General features: G+C 35.2%; 2 protein-coding genes across 5 annotated transcripts; both read left to right on the forward strand.

The window, feature by feature from the left end:
- The first annotated feature begins 867 nt into the window (after nt 1–867).
- LOC100249371 (uncharacterized) lies at nt 868–11450 on the forward strand. 4 transcript variants are annotated; one of them, XM_010646329.3, is made up of 7 exons: nt 869–1002; nt 1283–1434; nt 3207–4235; nt 5522–5716; nt 5813–5967; nt 9154–9264; nt 11055–11450. In XM_010646329.3, exons 2-7 carry the CDS (start codon nt 1285–1287, stop codon nt 11113–11115), a joined length of 1701 nt encoding a protein of 566 aa, XP_010644631.1. In that variant the 5' UTR covers nt 869–1002; nt 1283–1284; the 3' UTR covers nt 11116–11450. The 4 variants fall into 4 exon arrangements, with proteins under 4 accessions (XP_002270708.1, XP_010644636.1, XP_010644631.1 ...); XM_059735037.1 differs by having other exon boundaries at nt 3222–4235; XM_002270672.5 differs by having other exon boundaries at nt 868–1434.
- A 1384-nt stretch (nt 11451–12834) lies between these two features.
- On the forward strand, nt 12835–27653 carry LOC100254478 (beta-amylase 8). The gene is made up of 10 exons (XM_002270644.4): nt 12835–13428; nt 17241–17465; nt 20536–20616; nt 20807–21010; nt 21720–21914; nt 22573–22737; nt 23939–24199; nt 24641–24853; nt 24992–25211; nt 27184–27653. Exons 1-10 carry the CDS (start codon nt 13009–13011, stop codon nt 27210–27212), a joined length of 2013 nt encoding a protein of 670 aa, XP_002270680.1. The 5' UTR covers nt 12835–13008; the 3' UTR covers nt 27213–27653.
- The last annotated feature ends 53 nt before the right edge of the window (nt 27654–27706 follow it).

The raw sequence follows: 27706 nt of genomic DNA on the forward strand, positions 1-27706 counted from the left end.
AAAACAACTAAAACAAATAAAAAAATAGCCGATATTCCTCATTATCCATATCCCATTGTTTTATACCTATTCTCATTTCTTTATATTTGGTCCTATATTTGCCTAGTCAATTAACGATCCAAAATTTCTTCTACACTTGGAAATCCCAAATTCAAAGTTCAACACAGTGCAGATTTTTCTCAAACATAATTGAAGTTTGGTATACAAATGATCATTTAGTAGTGAAGATATTTTTAAATGTCTTTTGGTGCAAGGCACAAGAAAGGTGAAGTTAGGTTTATGGGCTCCAAAAGTTGACCCAACCAAAAAAGAAAAAAAAAAAAGAAGGGCTATGGTAGGAATAGGATGGGCTTTTCTCACAATGGAAAGTCCTACCTATCGTGGGTTTCTCAGTAATGGCCTTGACCCCTTGCCTTGAATGGTTAAGTTGCTCCACCTTTTAAGACCCAAAAGAAGCATGTGGTAAAAGGTGCTGAATCTCTTCCTTTAAGATTAAAGTCACCTTATTTATAGAAAAGTTCAATAAATAAAATTTAATTTTTCATTTAAATGGGCCCTTTATACAAAATGATCTTTTTCTCTCACATAATTAATAATTATTCAAAATCATTATTTTCTATCACATAATTAACTTGAAACTATGGCCTATTTTGAACATTTTTTTTAAGAAAAAGTAATTTTAATATCATAAATATTTTTTTTCAATATATAAAAACCCAGTTTTATAAAATTAAAAGTATTTAAACATAAAACTAGTAATATTTTTAAAAAAAATTTCAGTATTTGAAAAAGAAAAAATCATAAATGTTAAAATTTTGAATTATGAACATTATAAAAAAGGTTTAAAAAAAGAGAAAGGAAAGGAATTTCACTAATATTGGGTTGAAGGTGGAGTTGGTTAGCCCACTGGGACCAAATTCAAAATGAAGAATCCCAAAATCTAGGCATTTGCAAGGGGAAGCAGCACACTAGATACTCCCAATCTTCCATGTCAATAACTTGGTACACAATCTTCACCAAACCCACTGTTAACTCCCTTTCAGAAGGAGAAACCCACATTGGATCTCCCAAAAACACAACAAACCCTTGATGGGTTTTGTGGGTTTGAGCTCATTTGGTAGATCTATGAATGTTTTCCTACTGAACCCATTGTGGGTTTTGGGGGTTTGGGGTCATTTATTAGATCTGTGAATGTTGTTGTAGCAAACCTGTTGTGGATTTTGTGGGTTTGAGCTCATTTCTTAGATCTATGAATCTTCTTGTTGTTGTGTGAACTTGACAGAAATGGGATCCAGTTCCAGCAAACCCCATTCAGCTTCTTCAACTTCATCTTCATCCGTACATAGAGCTCACAGGGTTTTCCACTCATCATGCCTCAGGCCTCCATCTGGATCTCACCACAGTGACAGTGACAATGACAGTGATGACCACCCGGTGATTCTTTTATCTTTCTTTCCCTCTTGCTTTCACCATTTTTCCCATTTCTGTTACTTTTTGTTGTTTCTGAGTGTTTTTGGTTGTGTAAGATGTGCACATTGCCTAATTTGGTTGTTTGTTTGTTTCCTGGGAAAACGTTTCCGAATATGGAAAATAGTTCCCTGATTTTGTTTAGAAATATTTGATTAAAAGGGATAGCTAACATTTGTTTGTTTGATTGTTTTCTGGGATATGGTTTTTCTTTTCTTTATGGCATTGATGGGTATTTTGAATACTTTTGAAATGATGGCTCTGCTTGCATGTTTGTTTTATGGGAAAACAGTCTCCTGGACTTTTTCTTCTTTGGGAAGATGGGTTTCCTTTCCTTAAGGATTTTTTATGTATGTTTTAAGAAAATATATATGTTCACGTTTGGTTTTGATTTTTGCCTTTTGGGATTTTCTTTTTGAGAGAGTAGAAATAGTTTTTATAGAAATGACAGATGCAATCAAAGGAAAAATTTATTTGGAAAAAAATGTCTCACGGAGAAAGAATTGCTTACCAATAATAGAAAATGTGGCTAACGTAATCCTAAGATTTTCTGAAAAGAAATGAAATTTTATGAATAATTGGGAAAAAAGAGTACAAGGAGGTATGGGATATCCCCCAAAACAGCAACAACATGAAAAGCCAATACTAGGAGGAACCTACAAATCTTGCATGACCAACACAGCTTCTGGAAGTAAAGGAGGGTGGGTATCGCCAACGATATATTTTAATAACTTATTTCGGTGGGTCTTAACCTACATTCCCATTAAGAGAATGAAACCTCCTTATCCAATGAACAAAACTTCCATTTTTAGTCGAAGCCCGAGAAATGATAAACTGGAGTCCTCTTCCACAAGTTCCTGAACATCCAAATCAGAAGCCATTTTTGAACCTACTTAGAGGGTTAAATGTTTAACTACAGCTTGTCTAAAATGTTTAAGCTATTATAGAATGAGCTAATGTATACGAGGTTTCCACCCTCCCTCATGTGCAACACTGACCAACATGTGGAAACGTGAAAATCAATCACAACAGGGCAAATGGAGAACAGAATAAGGTTTGAATTCTAAACCACTTGGTGTTAGAGTTCTAATATTAGGTTAAGTTACCACTTGGTCCAATAGCTTAACGGAAATTGGTCAACAACGTATAGCAACTTAATGTTAAAAGCTTAGAATCAACATATATCAACCAGTTTGGAAAAGATCAATAGCATCTCTCTATAATCTGCAAAGCACTCCACTCCCCATGTATCTTACCTGGACTCCTGATATTACAACTACAAAGCCATCAAATTCAACTTTAAACTGCCAAGGAGAGGGAGAGGCTGAAAAGAAATAATTTACCCTCTTCTTTGATTATACAAGCAAGTATCTTTCATTCAACAAGATAAATTCAACGGAATGTCAAGCAATTCCTTGGTTATAGACACCTTAAGTGAGATTAGGAAGTGAACTTTATCCCATAACTCTACTAATTTGGTTTTTAGAAATCTTTCTATACCCATCCAACCACAATGCCTAGATCACAACACCAAAAACAAAAAATAAAAAATAAAAAATACCAATTATAATAACAATATGGTAGTGCTTTTGAAAATATCTTGCTGATTTTATTTTCTCGATATACTATCTTGTAACCAATAATTGTTTTCTATATTTATCCTTTTCTGTGAGCTATTTATGCAATTGAATGGCCAAATTTCTTTAAGGAACTCAAGTGGTATTTAACTCATGCTTTAGGTTTCTGATCATCAGAACAAAGAAAATGGCTGCAATGGTCCGTGCACAGATCAGAATGAGACAGAGTCTGATCAATTGAAAAGTGGGTGTTTCAGAAAGGTTAAAGTTGAACAACCTGATGAAATGCCCTCCATATCTTCTAATGTTGGTCTCCAGGAGTGGGACCAAGCGAATTTCACTCGTACTTCCTCCAGAGCAGGTAGCAGCTCCACCCGAGCTTCATCGACTCAATCCTTGAACCCTTCTAGTCGCTTCCTCTCTCGCTTTAGTTTAATTCCTGGTAACATAAGCTTCAGGCTAAGCAGAGCAAGCAGTTTAGGTTCATCTCGAGCTTATCCTGTTTCTTCCTCAAGTATTACTTCGAACAGTGGAGAAGAGCTGCATCTACGCACTGGACCTTCCAATAGCTTGGTTAATAGAAATGGGACTCAACAAGGGAGTGATTTGCTTCCTGTATGCCTGATAAATAGATCTCCCACATCATATTATGAAGATAATTCTGCTAATAGAAGACTAGACCCTCCATCATCTGTTTTTTCTGACAATATGCGGGATAACCCAACAATTACTACTCATGATGTAAATTTACATTCTACAAGTGGTCATGCTGAGATAGAGAGCATGGAGACAAGGCTTGCTGATAGGCGGATTGGACCTCGAGAACCTGTAGAACGGAATGTTCGTTTTAGCCGAACCTTAAGTGTTGGAAGACTCCGTGACAGAGTTCTTCGACGATCTTCATTTTCTGACTTAACATTTTGTCCTCTGAGAAGAGAGAGGGAAGCAAGAGATATGAGTCAGGGTAGTGAGAGGCAGGTTTTGGACAATGAGACAAGAGCACCAGCAACTGACAGGAATGTTGCAACCTCACCAACTTCATCTGGGTATCCTCTGTCCAGTATGTCTAGCTCCTTGTTTGGCAGCCAAGATTTTGAGATGGAAACCTCACGTTCTAGGGATGCCAGGTATCATGATCTGCTGGAACATAGATCAAATTTTCTTGAGAGGAGAAGACGAATAAGATCTCAGGTTTGTGAACTCTCTGCACTTGGTAATGATTTATGGTTACATATAACTCTTTCTTGATATCTTTTGAGCAGGGAACATTAATAAGATAAGGTGTTTGTGACATTCTGTGTTGAGTAGATAGTGACAGTTGCAACTATCTTCAAATGACATATAAAATTGATGTAGGATAACTCTTAAAGTGTTGAATAACCAACCCCAATGACTTGAATAAAAGAAAAGATCAGGTGTAGACTTCAGTGATTTTGGATTGGAATTAAGGGGTGAAAATTTGTGTTAAATTCTGGATAGCAAGAAAAAGGTGGGACTCTAGTGACAGGGTGGTGGGTTGAACATTTTGTTTTGGTTTATGATCAAAAGGATAAGGTCTTAGATTGAAGATTGTGGTTAAGTGTAAAAGCATGTAAAAAAACACTAAAGAAATAGAGAAGAAGCAGAAAAGAGAGATGAGTCTCACATATAGAACAAATTAACAGAGTCTTTCCATTAAGTATGACAATATGTCAAGAATTCTTGTTTATTCATTCATCTCTTAGATTGTCTCTGCCTGTATAGAAGCAGTTATTAAATTCCTCAAACACAAAAAATATTTACTTCTTGAATAACAAACTTCTACCAAATAAAAACTTCCCAACTATAAATAAAACTCAGAATTAGAAAGCCATAAGCAGACGAGAAACTTCTATGAGCTTGCTCATAAAGAGTGGTTTTCCGAGGCATATTTAAATTCAAAGACTTCTTCTAAAACAAGATAGAAATGTGACTCAATCGAGCATAAATAAGAATAAGAAGTGATGAAACTTATAATCTTATGCTTACTAACTATGGAGCCAAAAAGCCATAATTGAAAAATTATCAAAAAGCCACAGTTTCTTCAACTTCGATGAGGCAAGTGCCAAGTAGGTTCACCTGTATGACATCAAAAGTACTGCTCCATCATTCAACATCTATTATGAGATCCATGGTCCAGTATGAGGCCCTCACCAAACTTGGGCATGAAGGGGGATGACCACTGTTAGCCCTACATTGTGGTGTATTTCAAAGTTGGGGTTCTAATCATTTTGCAGTCTCATCTTGGACATAACTAAAGCCACTGTTTTATCCCAGTGGACAACATAAGAACATCTTCTCAGTTGGTTGTGATTTTCGACACCCCTAATGTGGTGCATGCACTCATGAGCTAATTCATATCTTACAGAAGACAAGTTTCTCATTTTAAACCCTTTCTCTGGTTTTGATGTAATCATGTAACCGATTCAAATTAGCGACTCATATTTCAAATGGTGCAGGTTCGTGCTCTTCAGAGGCTAGGCAGTCGTTTTGAGAACCTGTCTGGACATGAGAGATCTTGTATCTCATCAGGTCAACATAGAACAGGTCGTTGTACATGCCGTGTAAATACTCGGGATGCTAATTCAAATGATGACACTAGTGCTAGGGCTAGCATATCAAGAATTGTTATGTTGGCTGAAGCGCTGTTTGAGGTGATGCTAATATATTATTATATTTTGTGATGGTCACTTTTCCAGTATTTTCTTTGTATCATTCAATATAAGTTGAATTTTTTTTTATACCTATAGGTTCTGGATGAAATTCACCAGCAATCTGTGGTCTTATCGTCCCGACCTTCTGTATCTTCTATTGGTTCTGTTCCTGCTCCAAATGAAGTTGTAGAATCTTTGCCTTTGAAATTATACGACAAGTCACAAAAACATCAAAATGATGAGGCTGCACAGTAAGTGTTCACATTTTTCTTTCATTTGCTACTCATTTTACTATAATACTGTTGAGGGAGATGATTGATCGATTATAAGGGAGCACTGGAACATATTTAGAATATTTATTTACCTTTTCTTTTCTTTTCTGCTGTTATGAGTTGCATGTAGCTATACCTTAATTGTGCTTTCATGAAATTAAATCCATTTAAAATCTCATATCAAGATATAACATGAGAAAAATGGGAAAAAAGCACCCATATCCATGGTGGATTTTGTCTTGTTTATGCACTAGGGAACCATTCCCATTATTTGCTTAGACCAGTGCCAACAAGACAGAAAAACATTATGCCTTTGCTGAGAAAATGTGTCATAGCTTTTTCAGTCTTCTAACCTAAAATGGCACTGAGTTCAGTCAGAATTTGGTCCAAGTCATAGCTTTGTTAGTTAGGAAAATTCCAAAGGTGAGCCTATGCTATATTCTGACATTTCTGCTAATTTTATACATCTTGTCCATATTTTGAAGTCTTTATTTTTGTTAGATCCTGCAAGTGATAATGTAAACATCAAACAAGCTATGTGTTAGGTTTGTGGCTGCTTCTTGTAGGCACATGGTAATTTATGCAACATCTTTTCGCAATTATTAGAGGCAGTTCTTTCAAATTGGTATTTATCATCATCAGGCTTGTTTAGGTATCAACAGCTGCTTGCTTTACAATGCAGCTTCTGTCTGATAAGCCATAAACATGTTTCTTGAAGGTTTAGCTTTTTACTTTGTTTTCTTCCCCAAATAAATCAGCTTCTAAGATGTGTGTGTGCTAAAGATGGTTCCTGCTTATGGATGGAAAACAGGGTGGGTTTCAAAGAGGACAAGAACTTCCTGATCACATTTTTGTAGACAAAGCACTTTTGCAAACTCTTGCCTAGCCCATGGAATACATGTTGGGATGCCTTGCACATGAATGATCTGAGCTTGTCATATGTGCAGGCTTATTCGTGGATGGGTGCCTATTCAATGGGAAACTTGGCATTTTAAAGCTTTTAGCTTTTTTCTTTCATGAAATGACTCTATATTGCATGTCTCAAAATTTTGGATTTCAATGTCTCTCTATTCTGTATTAGTGCTGTTATATAAACAGATGCGAACCTTCTACTCAACCTTGTTATATTATAATTATGCTAAGAAACTCAAAGATCAGTAGCACTTGTTTGAAGTGCACTTCTATTATATTATTTAAGATAAATGGGTAATTCGATAATATATTATCCAGGGCAGGCATGGCAGGACTCTATATCCTATTCCATCTCAAACCTGAAACGTGTTGAGACCTAACTTTCCATCCCCACCGCCTGTGTGGATATGGATAAACTAGGTCCCAATAAGAATGTTTAGTTTGTGAGTTTACTTCAGCTTTGCCATCTCTATTTGGTGTATTAAATCACACTTGATTCCTGGAACAAACAATGACAGTTGACTATTGAATGCTGGACATAGTCAATATCAATGAGAAAATAAGTGAAAATCTGATCCCTGAAGAGTTCTGGACTAGGGTTCTAGGCAGCAAAAGAAGACAAAGAAGTTCTAGAAAGTTAGTTCTCTAAATCTCTTGTAGAGTATTCTAGTGGCAAGAAACATTTTTTACCATGCATCATACTGATTAAGGAAAAAAAATGGCTTGGTAAACACTGTTCCATTCTTTTGGCAAGAGATGGTTGTAAGAATTAAAAGATGTAGTGTGGTGGAGTTTTATAAGATATTGGAGAGTATTTAGGCAGTTCTAAGGTTCTTGTTTAAGTGAGTTTTCTGGAATTCTTGGACTATGACAGCCATGTGTAGTGGAACCAGTATTTATCGTCTGCTGAGGATTGGTTGGACATTTGTAACAGTAGGCACCTCATGCAATGAGTTTTCAACAAAGAAAATTTTACTTTTTCACAATTTGGAAAAAATACTTATAAAAAAAAACAAAACAATATAATGGCAAGGAGAGACTTGATGATGGGGCCTCTGCACGTACAGCCCTGCCTGCCTATTTTCAGTTGGGAGGAACTTTGAGCACTGATTAATGCCACACTTAGAAACTGGTACAGATGTATTTTTCTTCTGTTGGTGCTTATGGGACCCTTGTGAAATTCCATTACATTGTTTTTTCTTTTTTTGGGAGGGGGGGATTAGTTGGAAGGAAATTCTCTCTCAAGTTAATAGAAATGTGTTTGGGATGTTGGAGAGAAGGAAAAAGAATGCAAGGTGTTTGATGTTTTATATAGACAAACATAAGGGTCTCCCCAGAATTGTTATAGATGGATGAATGGATGTATAGATGTATAGTTGGTTTCTTTATCAATGGTTGCCCTGTGACCCTCCTTGTTACCCGCTTAAGTAGTGCCATGGGATGTGTCCAGATGCTAAATCGGGAATGGTTGCACAACTTTGCATGTGTGTTCTGGACTGTCCTGTGACTGGGAAGAAGTTCTTGCAAGGCATTGATGCTTGTTCCTAGGACAAGTGCCTGAGGCAACCTCAGATGTCTATTCAGATGGAAGCCCACAAAAGGGTGGTTGTTGGGTAAGTCTCCCTGGCGGACCCCTTTAAGATGGCTGAGGTTGTCTTCTGAATTGTAAGACACCATTCCAGGTTTGGGATAAGGCTTAGGCAGTCATTTTGGATCCAGTGTTTGCCAGTGATAGATTCATTTACCCATTGTTGGCTTATTCAGATGGTTCATGGTCTTGGCTTGGTGGCTACAAGCAGAGGGTTGTTACAATGGGTGTGGTTGCATGTGTGTGCCACATAAGGGCACCGCCTCAGCTGAATTGAGAAGAAAGGGGGTTCTCTTCTAACCCTGGCACACGAGTCAATCTTAGTGTCGCATACATTAAACTTAATGCTATAGACACGCTCAAGTAACTGTTTGGATTCTTTAGGAGCCCTGTTCAAGAGATTGGTGTGCTTATTAAATGCATTAAAACAATATTTTCATTTTTACATGACTACCAGTGAGACTTACTTATGAAGTATTTTTTTTGTATATTTGTTGTTAAGGGTCTCAATCATTTACAACTTTTTCTTTTCTGTCAATCTCACATGATGGCAGTTGTAAGAATATTTTTTCATTTGTACACTTATTCGATATAATTGTTCTCCTTCATATGAATTTTGTTCTTAATCAATTTAGTCACTTTGGACTAATTCTTTGGTTTAACAGATGTTATATATGCCTTGTGGAGTATGAGGAAGGAGACAACATGCGGGTGTTACCTTGCCATCATGAATTTCATAGGACATGTGTAGACAAGTGGCTAAAAGAGATACACAGGTATGTGGTCAATTTGGCGTCTCCTTGAATCTTTGATGTCTCGTTTACAGTATAATATGCACATATGCACGGGCGTGTAAGTTCTATTATCGTTTATCTCCTTAGTGTTTTTTCTACGTTAAGTTTTTACCATGGAAACATTGATCGAGATTTTCTTACATTCAACTGAGAAATGCATGTATGATTACAAAAGCATCAAATTTGACTAAGTTACTCATTTTATGACCTGTAATACTAATGTGATTTTACAGAATATCCATGTGATGATAATTTATGTTTTCACAAAAGCCATATTCCTCATTCAACATTGAAATTACTAATTTTGAGAAGTTTCAAAGAGTTTTGGCCTGTTTTGCATGGGCTTTGTACGAGCTTGGGGTGTCAGTATGTTTTTTTGTGATTGATCCTTCACATCTTAAAATTTAGGATATGAGGGCTCAGTTGAAAAATTAACAAGAAGCCAATTAGATAATAGAACCTTGATTTAAAAAAAAAAAACAAAAACTCTTTATTTCCTCTCTGTCCCTATTAAAAAAAATAGTGAATACTTGAAGAAAAAAAAGGGAGTATCCAAGGAGGATGCCAGACCCACATTATTGTCATGTCATATCGACATGGGCATGCTGAGTGAAGTTGAAGAGCCTGGGTATCACAAGTTTTGGTCAAGACCTCAATGAGATTTGAGGTGGTCTTTTTTTTAAAAAAAAAATGTTTTTTCTTACTTTTTTCTTCAATGACTTGAGTATTTTATTAACCAGGAAAGTGGGAAAATAACTCACTTCTTTTTCGTTTCATCTGTTGTAAGAGTTTTGATGGGGTTCAATGGCAGCACTGGAAAGTGCACAAGAGAATGTTCAAAGGCTTTGATTCTAAAGTCCAAATGCTCTGGTGGCATTATCAGCATGGTCTAGGTGCCACTTAGAAGATTTCCTAAGCATTTAGATGCATTCGAATTCTTAACTGTCATACTGTAATTTGCTTGTTAGAGTTTGTATTTTGAAGTTTCTTTTGTTTATTTAGGATCTTCTTGAAGGGGTTGTTGTTTTTGTTGCCTTTTCATTTCTATGTCAATATAATTATTTTGTTTGCCTAAAAAAAAAAAAAACACACCTTTAGCGCATATGGTAGTTGTGATCTGCTCAATTGAGAGCTAGGATTCATTCTCATTGGGTTTTCCTTGTGTAAATTCTCTCTTTAAATAACCTTGTTCCTACATTGAATCTTAACCTGAAAAGTAGTGCTGCTAGCAATCACGCAATTAATTTTGTGCCGCAAACCCTAAAACCTAATCCTCCTCTGCAGAGCCTAAAAGGGGTAAACTCTACCCTATCACTGATTGATTATAGGTAGCCTCCTTATAATTGGTCTATATGAGCTATTATTTCACATATTTATTGATACCGAGTTTAGTGTTGTGGACGATCTGTCTTGTTGTGACGGAACAAATGGAGCATCAAAGAGTTTCTGGCTGGGCTTTATTATGTCTTTTACTGATACCAATTTTTGGCTAGAGAACCTGTCCAGATTTGCATGTGTCCAGGGCTTGTACTGGAATTAGAAAAAGACATCGTATGATACATTTTAACTTATGTGTCCTTTTTAGCTAAGTGTCTTGAGTTGTCTAAGTGCTGTATGGTTGCTTAGAAAAGATCTAAGTCCGTGAAATAATTCTATTCTTGCATCTATAGTTAGAAGCCTTTGAATATATTTGCATACCATTGTACATTTCCTTTAAATTTGATTATGTTACTAAAACTGAGATATTGCCTAACCCTTGGCTTTGCACACAGGGTATGCCCACTTTGCCGCGGGGATATTTGCAGATCAGGTTCATTGCTTGCAGAAAACTAAGGCAGGTAGTCTGCATTTGGGCGTCTAGAAAACCAACATAGCTACCTCTTGGGGAGCGATGAAGTTCTCCACCCTGGAGAAAATAAAAACGACGCCTCAGAGTAGGATGTTTTGGAGGGTTCAGTCTTTTTCTGCATGTGGTTTGTTGTCCTACTGTTAGTTTCTTCAGTTGAACCTCCAAACAATCAACCAAGGTAGAAATGGACTGAACTACCCACAATTTATCGTTCTCCAGCCTGAGCTTGGAGATGGAGAAGAGAGAATTGTCATTGTTATGAATATGATCTGCAAACATTTATTGAATTCTATCTTGATTCCCTGGGTTCTTCCCATCACCGATTTGGTGTCCTTAAATGTTTTTTGCAGTGTTTTAGTGCAAATGCATAGTCAATTGAGCAAGCCTAAAGAAAGCTTGTGAATATCAGCAGGAAGGAAGAACTCTGATTTCACCTAGAACACATGATACTCATTTTTCATGCTCTAATATACCCAATATGTACCCTACCTAGCTCGAATATGGATCTATGGCTGCAACATGGGGGAGTCTGACTCATACCTAATTGGTGTTCAGTCTGGTATGGACAAGCTTTGCATGGGTTAGGGGTGTAGGCCCTTTTCTTCAATAGTCTATGCGTTTGGCTGACACAAGCCATCTTAGCCAATTCCTTCATTGAAGTGGCATTGCTCTTCGTGACCAGTACGACCACTAAGTATGAGGAAGTGAAAGAGCTAGTGTTTTGGCAAAGTCTCTTTCCTCGACCTTCTAGTTGATACATGTTTGGTAACTGTTTTCAAAAGCAGTTTTGAAAGAGTTTTTGGAAACATTTCTTTGATGTTTTGTAAAATAAAAATATGTTTAAAACTTAAAATGTTTTAAATTCGTTTTTAATGTTTTTAAAAATAATTTTTATATTTAATGGTTTATTTTTATTCATTTTACAAGTTTGTGTAATTATTTTTTAAAATAATCTCAAAAAACAAATGAAAACAATAGAAAAAAAAATTAAAAGATATCATTTGAAAACACTTTATTTTTTATTATTAAACGTGTTTTTTTAATTTTTTTATTCTAAAAAATAACAAAAAATTACTATAGAAAAACAATTTTCAAATAGGCCTAAATATTTTTCAATGTTTGACCTTTCAAGTTTGTACCACTTCTTAGTGTCTAACATATTAAGCCCGCATGTTAGAGTGAAATGACGTTTTTGGTATATAAGAAATTTGTAAGGATGTACTAACAATGTTAATATTTTTAAATCAATGTCTAAATAGATTGAATATGAGAAATTTTACGGTTGCAAATATAATTTTGCTTTATAAAAAGAAGAGTGTCTTTTTTATGGTGATTATAGAAAATGTTTTTAATTTTTTAATACTTGAATGATAAAAATTTTGATGTGTTAGAGTTTCGTTTAGTAGTAATTCTAAAAAATGTTTTTAAATGTTAAAAATATTAGAAATATTTTTTAAAATTATCACTAAAAGGACTCTTACAACCGATTTGATAATGATTTTAAGAAATGTTTTTAATATTTGAAAATTTTTATTATTAAAGTGTTAAAATTACTAGAAATATTGTCTAAAATTACTCTAAAACGTTTTCTTTGATCTCATGATAATGATTTTAGGAAGTGTTTTTAGTATTTTTAATATTTAGAAAATTTTTATTATATAAGAGTTAGAAATGTCAAAATGAATCACTACGAACGCTATAGTAGAAAAGTTAAAAACGCTTTTTAAACGATTAGTTTTGGGTTTCATGGGTTAGAAAATGAAAACTGTTTGGAAGAACGGAAAGGTGAGGAAAGGGGGCTCATTCAAACAAAAAAACAAATACAGTCGAATGAGAAAGAGAGGGTGAGGATTAGGGAAGTGAAGAAAGAAAGTGAGATGAACAACAGCAACAGCAGCAATTTGAAGCAAGATCTGGAAAACCAAAGCGATCACAGCTCCAACCACACCTTCTCTCAGCCTCAGCCTCAGCCTCAGCCTCAGTCTCGCCGTCCCCGTGGCTTCGCGGCCACGGCGGCGGCAGCAGCGGCTGCGGCTGCCACCGGCGGAGGAGGAGGAGGAGGAGGGGGAAAGGGGAAGAAGGAGAGGGAGAAGGAGAAGGAGCGGACCAAGCTTCGGGAGCGGCACCGCCGGGCTATCACCAGCCGGATGCTTGCCGGACTCCGCCAGTACGGCAACTTTCCGCTTCCTGCGAGGGCTGATATGAATGACGTTTTGGCGGCTCTCGCTCGCGAGGCCGGTTGGACCGTGGAGGCCGACGGCACAACGTATCGGCAGTCTCCGCCTCCCTCACAGATGGTTTGATTTCTATTTAAGTTTGGATGATTTGGTGAATTTGTTGTTTGGTTGCTGGGAAAATGTTGGTAAAGTTTTAGTTGGTAAATTTGTACTGTTGCTCTGTTTGTTTTGCTCATTTGTAAGAGTTTTTGTTGTGGCTTTTGTCCACCCCCAAAAATGAAGAATTCAAACTCATCGTTCAAAAAAATGGTTTCAATTTGACCTGGGTGATATAAAAACTGAGATTCAGAACTTGCACTTCTTATATTTTCCTACATTTTCTCATAATCCAAACAAAGCAATAATTTTTTCTTTTTCGTTTTCTTTTTTCTGTGTCATTAGGTTGGAGATTTTTTGCTATCTTTTTCGTTTTAGATAATTCGTATTTGGTTTGCGAATTTTTAATTGAGTTGCGTTTGGGTGCTGAGAAAATTAAGGAAAGAGGAGAGACTTTAACTTGGGAAATTGTTTTTACTGTAGTCTTTTTTTTTGAATAATGTTTTTGATAACATTTTGTTCACAAAAAGTGAAAAATTGAACTTAGCTTTGTGAAATTTAGCCCCATTTGGATCTGAATAATGAAAAAAAACTAAGATTCAAATTTGATTTCTTCTTCCTAGAAGATTAAAAGTTGAAGTCATCTGTACCAAATTTATTTCATTTGGATCTGAATAATGAAAGTTTTAACCAAGTGATTCCTTTTTGTTAAAGGATCTTTTACCTGTGCACTGTTTGGTTGTTAAGAAAAGGGAGGAAAAAAAAAGGAGCTTTGAAATTTAGTCAACTTATTTACCATTTGGTTGCTGAGATACCAGACAAGATGAAAAAGAAGCCAATTTTGATACTGATAATGTTTTATGAACTTTATAATTTCTATGTCTTGCAATGAATCCATTTGTGTGGCATTGTGGACTGTTGTGTGGTCTATCACTTGATAAGGATTCTAGCTAGTCTTTTGTGGATGCCGGGATTTCCTTAGGGATAGCTTCCAAGAGTCTTCAGGTTCTTGCCATTCTTTCCAAGTGTTCCTTGTGGTGTTATGTTTCAGTTCAATATTTTTCAAAAAAATTGGACATATTTTAATTGAACTTTATTATTATTATGAGAATCAATCATACTACTTGCTGTTCTGGGGTTTCCCTTGCTCCTGTGTTATTAATACTGAAGAATGTTACTGAGTTTTATGCAGTTGAATTGGCTCTATTAAGGTGGAAGGATTTTAGAGATCTTCTGTCCAAGTATAGGTATCTCTGGTTTTTCTATTTTGAATTGGGTTAAAGGGAAGGTTGTTTAGCTAATAAAAAGCTCATTTGCTAGCAAGCTGTATTATTAGTTACATGATGATTTGCTACAGTGAATTCGTTAATGAAGGTGTAATATAATCACATGGACATACAATGTGAAGGTCTTTAATTAGTTGTACAGAAGCTTGAAAGATTAGTGAAAGAGCACAAGTGTTTAGCATAAGCACTACTTGGTGGAGTAGATGCAATCCACTAGGTCTGCCACTCCCCTAACCCCTAATCTGCTGATTGCCTCCATAGTAGGTAGAAGACAACAATAGATCATTCATATAGGTTCAGACTTTCAAGTCTAAAGAATACCACATTGGGTGTTTTGAGTACCATCTAGCTTTGTAATGGCCTTCTGTGCTTTCTCTAGCATGAGATGGAGTAGATTGAAGGAGGTTGCATAATAGTGCTAGGTTTTCATGAAGATTCCCCAAGAAAGGATTGTGTCAACCGGGCCTAGAATTTGAAGGAAAAATTTCCCCTCTATGACCTCCACAGTAGGTAGTGAAAGAAATACCAGGGTACCAACCTCTACCCTATCCATTTGGTTTTGGAGATTTAACCCTAGAAAATAATTGAAGGTATGAAAAAGGGAAGAGGAGAGAGATAAAGAAGAGTGAGATAAACGAGTTAATAGTGTCCCCATCATCCCTTTCTTATATACTGTGAATGCGAGCATAAATTTGGGAAGATATAATTTCTAGCCCAAAGTAGTATTTGTTTCCTTTCATTCTATTCTATTCAATATTCCCTTTCAAGTTGAGATGTACTCAATAATAATTCCCATCTTGTCTGCCACATCAGTAGGTCTACTAATTGGTTTCTAGTGCTCACAGAAGGAAGTACAAATAGGCCCAATTTTTTCTCCCTTAGATTGCTTCTACTCTAATTTGTTTTGTCCTGTTTTGTTGAAAAAGATCGTCTACAAAAGTAATTTCAGCTTTATTGTCACAACACAGTCTTGGTCTACCAAGTAATATATGTAGATTTTATTCAAAAAGCAATGAAAGAGTTACGGCCAAGGAAAAAATAGAATAGAATTACAGCCAGGTACACTATCCTGAAGGTAGCACTTTGTTTTACTCTAGTCTTGCTAAGCATGCATTGGTAAATGCCTCTATTGTCACATAACCATGTTTTCTGAAGAAAATACTTCTCCCATGTGTCACCATCAAGTTCCTATGAGTGCTATAAGAAGCATCCAAGTGGACCTCCTGGAGGCTTGAACATGCATAATAATTGACTAACTCTACTAATTGTATGCTCCATCAAGACATGTTGGGACTGATAAATGAACCTTCCTCAAATATCTTAAAGTTTCCCATATCAGCGAGAGAGCTTTTAGTGTCATCACCTAACTGATGGTTTTGATTAATAACAGTATCTGCTGATTGAGAAAAATAATAACTCTTAAGGAGGTCCATGGCAAATGTCTCCACCATAGGGGCTCCTTGCATTGCCTGCCAATCTGCTACATCAATAACTGATTTACAAGTACAAGGGAAAGGACAACTCAAATGCACTAAGAAATCAATGAATCTTGAACATCCAAACGTCCAATTTTCAAGACCTTCTCTTTCCCTCAGACATATAAGAGAGAACAAGAGCCAGAATCCCTTCCACTTCCTAACATCCACAGAAGTTGTCTTCACCAAACTTTGCAAAGCTAGGATCTCCACATCAATAAACCAAATGTGAAACAATTGGCTTGGAGAAAGTAGTAACTGAATTATGATCATATATGTGAAGATGCCTCCAATTCCTATCTCCCTTGGGTTATCCAGCAAACATTCATCAATATTAACTTAATACATGATAAAGGAAGAGGTATCCACCTGGCCCTAAGCTCAACGTCTATCCTCTTAACGCAACAATCTCTATTTGATCAGTCTCTCCTATTAGAGGATTTTTGACATTTTTCTTTCAGAGAATTTCATACAGATTGGAGATTTATTTTCATTTTATAATGGAGGATTGGTTCTTGCCTTTAGATGATGTTATTTGTTCAATTTTGATTGAATTCCCTATGGGTAATGTGGCTGAAGAGAAAAAAAAAACAAAACAAAAAGGGAGGTTCTTTGAATGCGCAATAGCAAAGTCACCCTAGCTGATTTGCCTTGCTGGAATATTGATCCATGAAAAGGCTCCTTGCATCATTAGCAAATCAATATTCAGGATTGAAATGGTTGCTACTATTGATATTAACTCATTTGAATCAGGAAAATTCTCTTCTAGTGTTTGACATATGCAGTTGATGAGGAATTTCATTGTTGACTTTTTGAAGGCATTGTTCTTTATTTTTAAGGTGCTTGTATATCCTGAAACATGCCAAAGAAGCTGCAAGAGTGCAAGTTCACTTTGTTTTTTTGCTGCTTAAAGCTGTTTAACATTGTGTTGCTTAAGATATTTATCTATCATAAATCAAAGGAACTGGGTTACTTATGTGTGCATGCATATTATGCAAACTTGTTTGTTGTCATATAATATAATGAATTAAATTTATAGTAATTATCATCATTTGACCTCCTGATATGCATACAGGCAACATTTCCTGTTAGGTCAGTTGAAAGCCCACTATCAGCTAGTTCTTTGAGAAATTGCTCTGCAAAAGGATCATTAGACTGTCAGCCATCTGTTCTCAGAATTGATGAGAGTTTATCACCTGCATCTCTTGATTCTGTTGTGGTTTCTGAGAGGGATACAAAGAGTGAGAAGTACACAAGTACCAGCCCCATTAGCTCAGCAGAATGCCTGGAGGCTGATCAGGTAATTTTGTTATCTAGTATGATGTAATTACTTGATAAACTTTATGCAATTTGTATTTTATGATTCAAGCATTTTTGCCCTTTCTTGTGGATGGTGATCAAAAGTATAGCTTCTAATATTGTCCTTAAAGAAAAGCAGGTTGGGGTCTTTAAAATTTGCTAGCCTGGATGCCCATGTTGTACTTCAGTTTTATTTTTCTTTATATCTGATTTTTATTTATTATTTATTTATTTATTATTTATTATTTATTTTTATTTTTGGTTGCCCTGCAATATTTTTCAACTGGATAAAAAGGCATCTGTGTCAATTTCAAAGAGTTCATATTTCTGCCTGAACAGGCATGGGTAGCTGTGATATTGAATCTTGTCCCATTTTGGTGTTAAAATAAAACCATTTCTTTTTATTTTATTTATTTATTAAGTTTTCCATGCCTGCACACCCATGCTGCATTTATGCTTTCTTTGCTTTGTTACATAATTTTTACTATATATTTTTTTGGTATTGGCTTGCAATATTTTTCTACTAGAGAAAGAAGCAGATCCATATCAATGCAAGAAAACATTCATAACCCCTATGATTTCTTTTTTTGATAGGTAAATAAAGTGAGTATAACTGTATAATACATAAGAGTGCCAAAAAGAGTGCATTGAAGTACACAGGACTATACAACAATCGTCAAAAGTCATCACAAAAGAAAGGGAACTACAATAAACTACTCCCTCCCTCACTAAGAACCCAACCAATTAAAAAAATCAAGGGAGAACTATGCATGCTTCCATATAGTAACTACAAAAAAAATTACCCTTTAAGAATTCAAGTTTTCATATTTCATCCCACAAGTACAGAGGAGAAAATTATTCTCATAATGTGCACTTGAGTACTAATCTAAAATGAATACCAAAATTACCCAATTTCAACTTTTATGAGAAGTCACTTCTCACCTGCCACCCTTTTATTTTAATTTTTTCTCTCACCTCACTTCTACATACCTCACATGTCACATCTCACTTTTACACACCTAACACATTTCTTTTCTTTTTTCTATGCTAACATGTTCTCTAGTAAAACATTTTTAATTTCAAAATTTTCCACTCTTTCATCATTTCATATTTATTGATTTTAATCATTTTTTGGATACATTAAACATAAAATTATAATAAATAAATAATTAAAACAAATTAAATATAAACATAAATTTATAATGGACAATAATGAAAATATTATCCCACAAATAATATATTTGAGAATCTCAAATATTAATTACAACAATGCATTTGATAATTTGGGGTTTGAATTTAAAAATCACGTTTTATTATTTAAAGGTTTACAATGTAGGATATTTTAGAGAGACGATTGATCATCTCTTTCTACATTGTCTAATTACTTTGGGGTTATGACATAGGCTATACTCACAAGCTTGGGTGGTGTGGGTTCAACCAAAGAGTATTTGCAATATGATGGTTATTTCTTTTATGTGTTTTGGGAACTCTAATAGAGGCAAGACTCTGTGGGAGATTGCTTCTCTCACGTTGATGTGAATTGTGTGGATAGAGAGGAATGCTAGGATTTTTGAGGATACTTTCAAGACGCCTAAGATGATGTGGGACTTGATTCATTTCTTTGTTTCTTTTTAGGCCTACTGCATTGATTTTTTTAAACCCTACCCCTTGAGTGCCATTCAGTTTAGTTGGCTCTCATTATGTACACCTTAGGGTTGGGCTTGTATGGTGAGGAGTCTAGATGAGCTTTTGGAGATGTATTTTTTGTAGTCTTTTTATTCTTTTTGTACAAATCTCCTTGTAAAGTATAGGTTTTCTTGAGTTTTTTGATCAGGATTGTATTTCATGGGGAGGATTTCTCATCCTTCTTATGTTTTCTTATCATTAATTAATACATCTTTTGTTTCTGATAAAAAAAAAAAAGAAGATATTTTATACCAATGTTAAATAAAATATTTCTTTATCTTGTAAATGTAATAAAAATATCTTTATAATATTATTTTATGATTTATATTAATTTTAATTTTAATTTTTTCGCATTAAAATCACAATAAGTGATGGTGGTTTTAGCTTTTTTTCTTATGATTCTAACTCGATCATGGTTCTAACATTCTGCTTGGTTAAAATCTTTAATTTTTTTATTTAAGAATCTTTAATTTTTTTTATTTACAAATTAAATCCAGGATCATTAGATATTTCTTCTGTTAATAAATTCTCTCTCTTTGTCTCTCGCCTTTTGGGTTACTTGTAAAAAGGGCTTCTTTTGATCCATAGTCCAATTCTTGAAAAGATAATACCAATGATTCCTTTATAAATAAAGAAGCACACTATGAAACCTTTCGCCTTTTGTTTTATCAACATGAGCTCTTATGTTCTTAAAACTATCCTTTTGGAGTGCACCTGTAGGAGAAATGAATAGGGTACTCTATCTGGAGGTTAATTGGAGGCATTAAAAGAAGGAAAATTCCAGTGGCTTCCAGACATTTATCAGTAAATAGTATCATTATTCGATAATGATGTCTTTGAACTTCTGCACAGCATTACAACTACCATGCTTTGAGTTTTCCTATTTGAAGGATTTATGAATACCTCTTGACAGGCTATTTAATTTTGTTCTCTGGAGGATGATGTGAGATACTGATCATGGGTTATAAAATTGGAGTGAAAAATATATGATGAAAATCGTAGATATTGAATAGTCTAAATATGCAGAAGGAAAAAAAAACAAACAAATTTGGACAAGGATAATCATTGTTATCCAATCAAGGCATGGTAGAACATGGATTCTAAGTTCCAAAGATGTGCATTGAGTTTGAAATTCCAATGGATATCAGTACAGGGGGGACAAGTAATTTTGACCAATTCTGTTGGCTGATTGACAGTTGCTCATTCTATAGGTATGCGCATGCACACACACACAAGTATATACATGTGAAATTGTTGTGCTTCTACTTATTTGGATGTGAAATACAGTTTTTTGAGTTCCGTGGCATTCATTCCTCTCTTGTGGACTTATCCTGGCTCATGTTATAAAGTATAGACACACCTGACTCTATGGTTGATTGGTGCAGCTTATGCGAGATGTTCGTTCTGGGGAGCATGAGAACGATTTTACTGGAACTCCTTATGTACCTGTTTATGTAATGCTTGCTGTAAGTGGTTTCTGCCGGCTCCTTAGGCTCTTTGTTTGTACTTAAATTCAAAGTGCTTGCCCTGCATTTATCCATTAATTAGTACTGTACATTTTTTTTCCCTACAAACTATACTTACGAGTTTCACTTCATGTTCCAATTGGATTTCCCTTTTTTCCCCTATAATGATCTTGGACTTGTACTATGATAGACAGGTGTTATCAACAACTTCTGTCAGTTGGTTGATCCTGATGGCATTAGACAGGAGTTGAGTCATATGAAGTCTTTACACACAGATGGAGTTGTGGTAGATTGTTGGTGGGGTATTGTTGAAGGATGGAGCCCACAGAAATATGAATGGTCTGGTTATAGGGAACTGTTTAACATCATTCGAGAGTTCAAGCTAAAATTGCAGGTTGATCTTCAGAATTTTCATGAGTTGTACCTTTTGGGTCATTATATTCTGTATATGTGGAACTATTTTTGAGCATTGTGAATTTATGATCTATTCTCAAGCTTGTGAGAGAAACCTGCTCTTGCACATTTTCTTATAAATGCCTCACGTATAAGCATTTTTTCCTGAAGTAGAACAAGTAAAGGAGTTCAAAATGTGTGAGTCTGTCTTTTTTGTAACCCATGACCATTTATATAGTTAGCTTTTTATTTTATTTTATTGTAGTTTATTTTTATAATAAGAAATGAAAGCTTTCTGAAATGAAAACAAAGAGCAATATAGAGGAAGGATGAGGAATCCTTCATATGAGACCTAGAAAGAAATAACAGCATCATCCAAGAAGAACAATTAGAAAGCTAAAAAAATGCCCCCAATTAACCAATGATTCAAAGGGGGCTACTAATCCCCTATTAAAACTTCCAGGTATAGCATCCTTTTTGGAATTATCCAATCTAGGATTCCAAATGAAGGAGGGATGCTGCATCTGCTCGTCTAATTCATATTAACGATTGGATTTTGAATTCTGTATAGTTAGCATCTTCCTTATTAATGGTTTGTCTGTAGGATTCCCTATCCTCAAAAGATTCTCTATCAATGGTTTATGTGTCTAATTTGATGTTTGCAAAAGCTTCTTCTTTGTAGTAGTTGAATGGCTTTTTAAATGCTGAAGGTTGTGATGGCATTTCATGAGTATGGGGGAAATGGCTCTGGCGATGTGATGATCTCTCTTCCCCAGTGGGTTCTGGAGATTGGAAAAGAGAATCAAGATATATTTTTTACAGATCGTGAAGGAAGGAGAAATACTGAATGCCTGTCTTGGGCCATTGACAAGGAACGGGTATTAAAAGGAAGAACTGGTATTGAGGTATTCAGTTCTCATATATGTATGAATGTTAATCTTTGTCTGCTTTTTAGTCACAGACAAAAAGAGAAAAAAAAAATTCTATCAGATTATGTTTGGTTCCTGGAAAATCGGGAGAAAAGAAAAAAACAAAAAAAATCAAGGAAAATGGTTTTCTCATGTTTGGATAATACGGAAAAAGGAAAAGAAGTAAAAAATAAAAAAATAAGAACTAAAGAAAAGGGAAGAAAGAGAGGGGCTAGTGAGTGTGTGTGATATGCATATTTTTCCTCCCCATTTTCCTAAATAAAAGCTGAGGAAAAATTGGAAAAGTGCATTCCATAATATTTTAATATTTTCCCTCTCAACTTTTCCATATACAATCAAATAAGAGAAAAATTTTATGTTTTATCCTTAGCTTTTTTCTTTTTTCCTATTTTTCCTCTCTATTTTCCTTTCTCAAACTTTCAGGGAACCGAACATAGCCTTAAACCTTGGTTTATCCTTTTGCGTGCTTTTTCTGGGAAGCAATAATATTATCGTTATTTATATGAAATGATGAATGTGTATGAGATTTTATCAATTACCATAAAGCAAAAGAAGTTTCATATTTAAAAGACCATATTGTCTCAGTTCATGCCCTTATTTTATCATTCATTGGGGGTTTATCTTGCTCATGCAGGTCTATTTTGATTTCATGAGAAGCTTCCGGACAGAGTTTGATGACTTGTTTGCAGAGGGTATCATTTCTGCTGTTGAAATTGGACTAGGAGCATCTGGGGAGCTAAAATACCCTTCTTTTTCTGAGAGAATGGGATGGGCGTACCCTGGTATTGGTGAATTTCAGGTATCTGTTATGGCTTATCATGTTATTTCTTTTTTATTTATTTATGTTGACATGAAGCCAATCTCTGTTTTTTTATATTCTTCTGACATATTTTTTTTTTTTTGATAAATGAGCACAAAATATATTAGAAAAGGGCGGAAAGCCACAAAGCATACATATTCTTCTGACATATTGATTGGAACTTCACTTAGATAATAAAAATACAGTAAATATGTTTTTTTTTTTTTTTTTTTGCTTTATTTTATGTACTGTGGGGATTTAGCATGCAAATCAGAGAATGAACTGCTGTTTGATGCAGCTAACTAATAGGTATTATTGGGTAACATATGCATGTTCATTTTCAATAACAGCTGCGATTAAGTTTACATTTTATTTTTAAATGATTTCTTTTTTGTGCTCTTGCTGTTAAAAACAAATTTTGACACAGAACATTTGTTGAAGCTGCTATTTACTTCTCTAAGCTTTGAGTTCTGAGTTAACACTCGTGCTAGTCAGCATGACTTTCTCCTGACATTAGGGATTGGCTCAATGAATCTGTACACTTCTTTCAATTCTGAATGTAAATAATATAAACTATGACCTATGACCTCTAGGCTAATAGGAAGATTATGATGCATACAGGGATTTTGATGCTGATAGTTATTTTTGTTTTTGGAGGTATTGTGTTTTAGAAGTATGGTTTAGATTTTCTAACAGGTAGGATTGTTTGACTATAAGGTATACTTTTGAAAACGTTGGGAAACCTTTGAAAATAGAAAATAGAACTTTTTAATCACAAACATTCTGCAGGAAGTAATTTTTAAAATATGATTATAACCAATGATGTGAAATTTCTTTCTTTTAAACAAAATTTTGCTTATTAGGTAGTAGCAATTCTTAATTGTCCACTATCGGGCCAGGTTGATTCCTCAAAAACGTATAGTTATTAAGATACTATTGATTTACTAATATTAAGTGTCAAAAAGCAACTATATGTAATGATATATGAAATATATGTATCTAGTAGGAAAGTGATTTTACAACTTACAAAAACAAATTGACTAAAAATTGTCAATGAATTTCTTTCATACATTTGTGATCCCATTAATCCTGTAAACAATGATTGTTTCAAAAGATGCATTGCCTTTTTCTGTTATTTATCTAGAATTCTATTTTATGCTCATTTTACTTCTTCCCATTAATGTTCAACTCCCTTTTCCAGTGTTATGATAAATATTCACAACAGAATCTGCGAAAAGCTGCTAAATTGCGTGGGCATTCATTCTGGGCCAGAGGACCAGATAATGCTGGTCAATATAACTCTAGGCCGCATGAAACTGGATTCTTCTGTGAAAGAGGTGATTATGATAGCTATTATGGCCGCTTTTTCCTCCATTGGTATGCTCAGTCACTAATTGACCATGCGGATAATGTTCTGTCTCTTGCAACCCTTGCATTTGAGGAAACTCAGTTAATCGTCAAGGTACGATTATTCTATGTTTTGAGTTTTTTTTTTTTTTTTTTTTGTTTTTATAAGTATGTTAAGCGTTTCCTGGTTTACTCTCTATGACCTTCAAGGGTCATTATCCTGATGCAATATGGGTATTGCTTGCATTCGATTTTATTCCAAAGTGTTCATGGCTTGCTACTGGTTTAATGTTGTTGATCTTTGTTAATCTATGGGCTGCGTTAGGGCCCCTAGAAAATGAGCACTAGAATTGGATCCATTTAGAAATTGGAAACCAGGATTATCCTGATTCTGTCATTTGGACCTAAATGTCCAAATGCAAATGCAGTCCTCATTTCCTCGTTGTATGAATCCAAATCCAGAGAAAAGGGCCACATCTTTTTATCCTAACTAAAATATTCCATGTGCAACTAACATGATCGGGAACTGGTAAACATGAAAGATACTATCATGCAGGTTCCAGCAGTCTATTGGTGGTACCGAACTGCTAGCCATGCAGCAGAGCTCACAGCCGGATATTACAACCCTACAAACCAGGATGGATACTCTCCAGTTTTTGAGGTTCTTAAGAAACATTCAGTGACAATGAAGTTTGTCTGCTCTGGATTGCAGATCACTTGCCAGGAAAATGATGATGCATTTGCTGATCCAGAAGGTCTGAGCTGGCAGGTGATGTTCCTCATTTTCTGTGTTCTTTGTACCAGTTCCCCATGTTGATAATAGGTGGGACTTGATAAAATGGTTCTATTTGCTGAAATTATGCATGTAGATGAATTGGATTGAAAGATTCTCCTTTTGTTTTTTCAGGTTCTAAATTCAGCCTGGGATCGGGGTTTGACTGTAGCTGGTGAGAATGCAGTTCCATGTTATGATAGAGAAGGGTACATGAGAATAGCTGAGATAGCAAAACCCAGGAATGATCCTGATCGTCGTCACTTGTCATTCTTTGTATATCAACAGCCATCTCCCTTGGTTGAAAGAACTATTTGGTTCTCCGAATTGGACTACTTCATCAAATGCATGCATGGTAAGAACTGAAATTTTTTCATCTTTCTTTAACAGCATTCATTCTGTTTACATGGATGATTTGTGAACTTCATGACCTACAAGTTTTCTATTTTATTTTTTGTTCCACTGTTTCCCATTGCATCATGCCTGATTGTGGTGACATCATTTCTTGAAATCCTAAAAACTATCCTACACAATTATTAAGAAAAGATTGATCTCCAACGTTATGAACATCTTATTTGGCTTGCTTCAAAATGCAATATGGAACATGAGCTCCCTCAGAAAAATGAAATCTGTTGGGTCAAAATGTTCACTGTCCCGGATGGACAAACAATTTCCTTTCATCTTGTAGTTTGCCTTGAGGCAATGTAATTGAGCCATTTTTTGAACCTATATTAGTGGGACCCTTGGAAGTGTAAGAGATACCCTATTGGACATGCTGTTCTCTAGGACCAGCTATGAGCCTTCCCTGTGCTGGTTAGGTGGAGGGTGAACAAGGCTGCAAGGGTGAGCTAACTAAACAAATCCTTCCTCAGTTCTGGTTGCAAGCTGCAACTCACCTATATGAAGCTGGAATCCCTATTAATTGCCTGTTAGCCATACTGTGGTGAATGTGTTTGTGGTCTTGTTCACACCTCTCATCACACTATGGAAGGTAGCCGTGCCTGAGATTATTACCTTGACCTTGAGGGGGAAGCTGAAGGCAGTGTTAGTGACTCTAGTGGTAGCCCTATTGGGATGTGTTAGGAGGTTCGGTAGGTCGCCTCCTTTTCAGAGAGAGTTATTGCTTGTTGGGTATTTTGATTTGACATTGCTTTACACCCAAAGAAGCCATCTATGTTTGAGATGGAAGTCTTCTTTCCTTTCTCTAAGTTTATGAGCTTATTGTCTAGGTTGCAACATGTTGACAGGATCCCATATTTCATGTCTCCATGTCCATCTCGTGGGGGTGACATTGGGTTGAAACAAAAGGAAAGAGAATGATGGGGTTACTTAAGATGACAAGGATTTGGGTGTGGGTTATGTGTCTAGAAATGCTTATTAGGGAGCTATGCATCCAAAGAAAAAAAACCCAAATATATGTCTTACTTTTAAGTAATCCTAAACTCTTCTTGAACATTATTTCTTATTAGTCACATCCTTTAGTTCAGCCTCAGGAGTAGAAGAAAAGGAAAGAGAAATTAGGAGGTAGCTTAGAAATTGTTCTTGAAAATAGTTTTCTAATTTAAAAGATATGTTTGGCGAATTTTTAACTGAAAACAATTTTTTAAAAATTTGTTCTAAAAACAAGTTTTTGAGAATATGTTTGTGTTAAGTATGATGTGCATATTGAACTTAAATCCTGCAAGCTTAAGCTTTTAGGAGAACCGGTAGTTCAACATGGTATTACAGCTTGGTTTGGTAGAAGGTCGTGAGGTCGAGTCACTTCTCCGCAATTTGCATGTTTGTTTTTCATTTGGTATCTATTGGATGTGAATGTCTCTCCACATTTGGGTGTGGGGCTGCACGTGAGGGAGAGTGTTAAGAAGTATGATATGCATATTGAGTTTAAATCCTATAAGTTTAAGCTTTTAGGAAAATTGGTAGTTCAATAGTTTGATGTGTTTTCATTTTTTTTAAAAGAAAATTCTTAGAAACAACTGAAAGTATGAAGAATACTTGAAAACTTTTGTTATGATACACAAGTTCATAATACCTTTATGAAAAATAAGACATAAAAATTGTTTTTCATATCTGAGTTCCTAAATGGAATTTTAAGTGTGTTAGACTGTTTGCCGAATTCCTATGTTCTAAGTTTTGGAAATTAAAACCCTGATACTTGTACTTGAATCCACACAATGTAGGTTTAAGGGTCCCAAAAAAAATAAAAGTAAAAGGAAGAACTTGTCCAAGATATTGATGCACCCATTCCTACTCATGTGATCACTGAAAATATTCAAATGTTTATTCTTTTTTGGGTTTTAATACAATTCTTAAACCATATTTTGCAGGGGAAATTGCAGGCTATCTAGACCCCTGATTCGGCTTCGACTGCAGACCAACAACTAAAGGGGTATATACATAAATTATGTGTCAGTTTTTTGATTTACTGAGTCTGTAATTGTAATTTGAAATTCAAAAGCTAGAAGGGCAAAGGTTATAATTGATAATCGATTATACGTTACTTGGTTAGTAATGGTTAATTATCGGGTTCGAGTTTGGGGGGAATGGAATGGTGGAACGATAATATCATTCCATGGTTGCGTTTGGTATGCGAGAATAGGAATAAAAATAATGGAGGTGAATTCCAATACTATGTAGAAGATAGTAATCAAAATGCTCCGACCTCAAAGAGGCCAGGTGGGGAGAAGATATTAATGGATTTTTGATTCCTATTTCCATTCCAAAAAACAATTTAAACAAGGAATGAACCATTCTATATTTCACCTATCGAAATATGATTTATGATTCATTATTTTCATTTTTTTTTTTGGCACTTTTGGCCATTCTCAAGGTCCGTTTTGGTAGTGAGTT

This window comes from Vitis vinifera, chromosome 2, assembly GCF_030704535.1.
Source record: "Vitis vinifera cultivar Pinot Noir 40024 chromosome 2, ASM3070453v1".
Taxonomy (NCBI): domain Eukaryota; kingdom Viridiplantae; phylum Streptophyta; class Magnoliopsida; order Vitales; family Vitaceae; genus Vitis; species Vitis vinifera.

Coding starts and splice junctions, on each gene's coding strand:
- LOC100254478 (XM_002270644.4), top strand. CDS start 13,009: ATGAACAACAGCAACAGCAGCAATTTGAAGCAAGATCTGGAAAACCAA. Junction 20,617..20,806: donor CTGTTTATGTAATGCTTGCT/GTAAGTGGTTTC, acceptor GTACTATGATAG/ACAGGTGTTATCAACAACTT. Junction 24,854..24,991: donor CAGAAGGTCTGAGCTGGCAG/GTGATGTTCCTC, acceptor TTGTTTTTTCAG/GTTCTAAATTCAGCCTGGGA.
- LOC100249371 (XM_002270672.5), top strand. CDS start 1,285: ATGGGATCCAGTTCCAGCAAACCCCATTCAGCTTCTTCAACTTCATCT. Junction 4,236..5,521: donor GAAGACGAATAAGATCTCAG/GTTTGTGAACTC, acceptor CAAATGGTGCAG/GTTCGTGCTCTTCAGAGGCT. Junction 5,717..5,812: donor TGGCTGAAGCGCTGTTTGAG/GTGATGCTAATA, acceptor TTATACCTATAG/GTTCTGGATGAAATTCACCA.